The sequence below is a fragment of the Contarinia nasturtii genome, unplaced genomic scaffold (assembly GCF_009176525.2).
Source record: "Contarinia nasturtii isolate CC-2019 unplaced genomic scaffold, AAFC_CNas_1.1 Cnas_scaffold_1560, whole genome shotgun sequence".
NCBI classification, from domain to species: Eukaryota; Metazoa; Arthropoda; class Insecta; order Diptera; family Cecidomyiidae; genus Contarinia; species Contarinia nasturtii.
This window is the reverse complement of record NW_022198895.1, coordinates 2,806-5,227: the sequence shown is the minus strand read 5'-3', so window position 1 is coordinate 5,227 and position 2,422 is coordinate 2,806. Positions and strand designations below refer to the sequence as shown.

Below are 2,422 nucleotides of genomic sequence, written 5' to 3'. Positions count from 1 at the left end.
TGTATATGTATGTATCTTTTGTTTTTGGATGTATGTGTACACATACACAGAGAGAACAATATTGTGCACATTAACATGATCAAAATGCGGGGAGAGAAGTCAAGTGTTCGACGCAGTTAAATTCAGTCGTATTTTGACATTGAACTGATTTGCGTAGCAAAATTAGTGTGAGCTCTTCATAAAGATTTTTTTTATTGTCCAGAACATAATTTCAAAATGAATCGTGTTACCCGTGCTCGCGTGGTGGTGAATGTTGATGGTCAAAGAAAAGTGTATTATCGCGATGGTGATACAATTACGAATTCGGATGAAGAATGCAGTGATTTTACGGAAAATTTGGAAGACGAAACACAATCATCCAACGAATCATCGAACCAAAGTATTGAAGTCGAAACACCGGCTAAAAATGAAGAAAGAGAAATAGTCGAAGGTGCTTTGAACTCTGCTTTTAATGAATCGATTGGAAAAGATGAAAATGCAACATTGATCGAAGAAAATGGACAACAACCAGCAAATGGGTTAATGATCGAAGGTGCTTTGAACTCTGCTGTTAACGGATCGACTGGAAAAGAAGAAAAATCAACCGTAAATGAAGAAACAGGACAACAGTTTGCAATTACATCAAACGTCGTGAATGATTCTGTTGCGAACATCTCAATTGGTGTTGAAAATTTATCGATTGACGGTAAGTTTTACTTTTAATATGAAAATCTCTGTAGCAACCGTATTGATGTGCAAAAAATTGAAAAATGTCGCCCAATTATATGCATACATATATATTTTTTCGTTTGAAAGTGTCATTCACATTGAGTTTGAGATTGCGAAGGGTATAGCATCGGTATTATTGTTATTATGTGTAAGAATGAGGAGAGAAAGAAAACGAGACATGGCATACTGCGTTTGTACGGTTGACTCACATTCATATCGTTGTGCATTATCGATCAGAACATGAGTGTGTTTACTGTGGTGTGCGTATGAATGCTTTCCTCTCGTACGAAGACAAAATAAATTAAATATAAACATTACATTTGAATTCAAGCGATATAGGAAAGTTTTTTTTAACGAAAAAGAGAACTATACCAAACTCAATCAATGCGTTTTGATTTTTATATGTCTATTTTAGGTCATTTTTTTTCCGTTTTTTTTTTTGAAATTTGATACGGTGTTGCTACTCCTTTTTTTCTAAATGTATTTCATGAACTAATGTCATAAATATTGTTTCTTTTTTCATTGTAAATTTATTAAGAAACTGAAATGTCATCAGACTCAATTGTTTACATGGGCACATTTTTCGACGATTCTATTATGTATGTTGGAACAATCAAAGGTGAAAGCGTTCAGCCAAAGACGGAGGCAAATGATGACGGTACGTGTGTTTTTTATAGATTTGTTTTCTCTTCCACAAAGAACAATGCCAAATAGTTAGACAATTGTTTTATACAAATATTTTCAATATATTTTCAGTGAATTATTCGGCTGATGTTTCATCTGAAAATTCTACTGACTTCGAAACACCACCATCGTACACTGAACAACTTCGTATACTGTATGGTACCACTTCTCATGCTGAAGATCAGGGTATGGATCAAAATGTTGAAGCAACTAAAGCGGTCGAGTCATCGGCCTTGGGACCAAAAGATGAATCAAAAGAAGAGAAGCCATTTGATACGAACTCGGCACCAAAAATCGAAGCATCTGAAACAAAAATTGAATTCAATGAAGGTCGTGACCGTTCTGATGTTATTGGCGCACAACTCAAAGTCGAATTGAAAGATGTAGTCAAGAAGTTGGAGTTTTGAATATTTTATTCTTTTTATTCGTTTTAAATCTCAATTTATGAGAAATAATTTATCTAAAAAGTAAAATATCTACCTATATGAATAAAAGTAAACCACCGAAACATTAAATGTTTATCTTATCTAAATGATTTATTAAATAAAATAAAGTGGTAAATGAACGAAATAAACTTTGAACTTTTACTGCTTTCATGCGGTATTGATATTATCATTTGTAATTATATAGAAGTTTGAATGAAATATCTTTTACAGAATACATTCAAATGTTATTCAATTATTTTCTTTATCAAATCGATTGGATAGTGAATGTGATATTCTTATCTACTCATTACATGTCTGATTTTCATTCAAGTTTTTTCGTATTTATTTGGAAAAACTGTGACAAATTCGTTAGGGCCAAATTTTAAAAATAACAATTTTTCAGAAATATCCGTTACTTTTATCAGTTTTTGAGTTTGAGTGCGTTTAATTTTTGTAAAATGTGCATTGTTCTGAACTACTTCATATATATAAATCAAAGCGTATATTTTGTAATCGAAAATAGTATAGAAACTAACAACTCCAATAGCATTATCTTTTAATCGAACAAAGAAATCGACAGTCGAAATTTCTCTTGAATATTCTGA

At 32.0% G+C, this 2,422-nt stretch overlaps 1 protein-coding gene across 1 annotated transcript; it reads left to right on the top strand.

Moving 5' to 3' along the window:
• The first annotated feature begins 171 nt into the window (after nucleotides 1-171).
• Nucleotides 172-1,890, top strand: LOC116346496. The gene is made up of 3 exons (XM_031776578.1): nucleotides 172-685; nucleotides 1,247-1,366; nucleotides 1,465-1,890. Exons 1-3 carry the CDS (start codon nucleotides 217-219, stop codon nucleotides 1,797-1,799), a joined length of 924 nt encoding a protein of 307 aa, XP_031632438.1. The 5' UTR covers nucleotides 172-216; the 3' UTR covers nucleotides 1,800-1,890.
• Nucleotides 1,891-2,422: the final 532 nt, after the last annotated feature.

Coding starts and splice junctions, on each gene's coding strand:
- LOC116346496 (XM_031776578.1), top strand. CDS start 217: ATGAATCGTGTTACCCGTGCTCGCGTGGTGGTGAATGTTGATGGTCAA. Junction 686..1,246: donor TGAAAATTTATCGATTGACG/GTAAGTTTTACT, acceptor AAATTTATTAAG/AAACTGAAATGTCATCAGAC. Junction 1,367..1,464: donor GACGGAGGCAAATGATGACG/GTACGTGTGTTT, acceptor ATATATTTTCAG/TGAATTATTCGGCTGATGTT.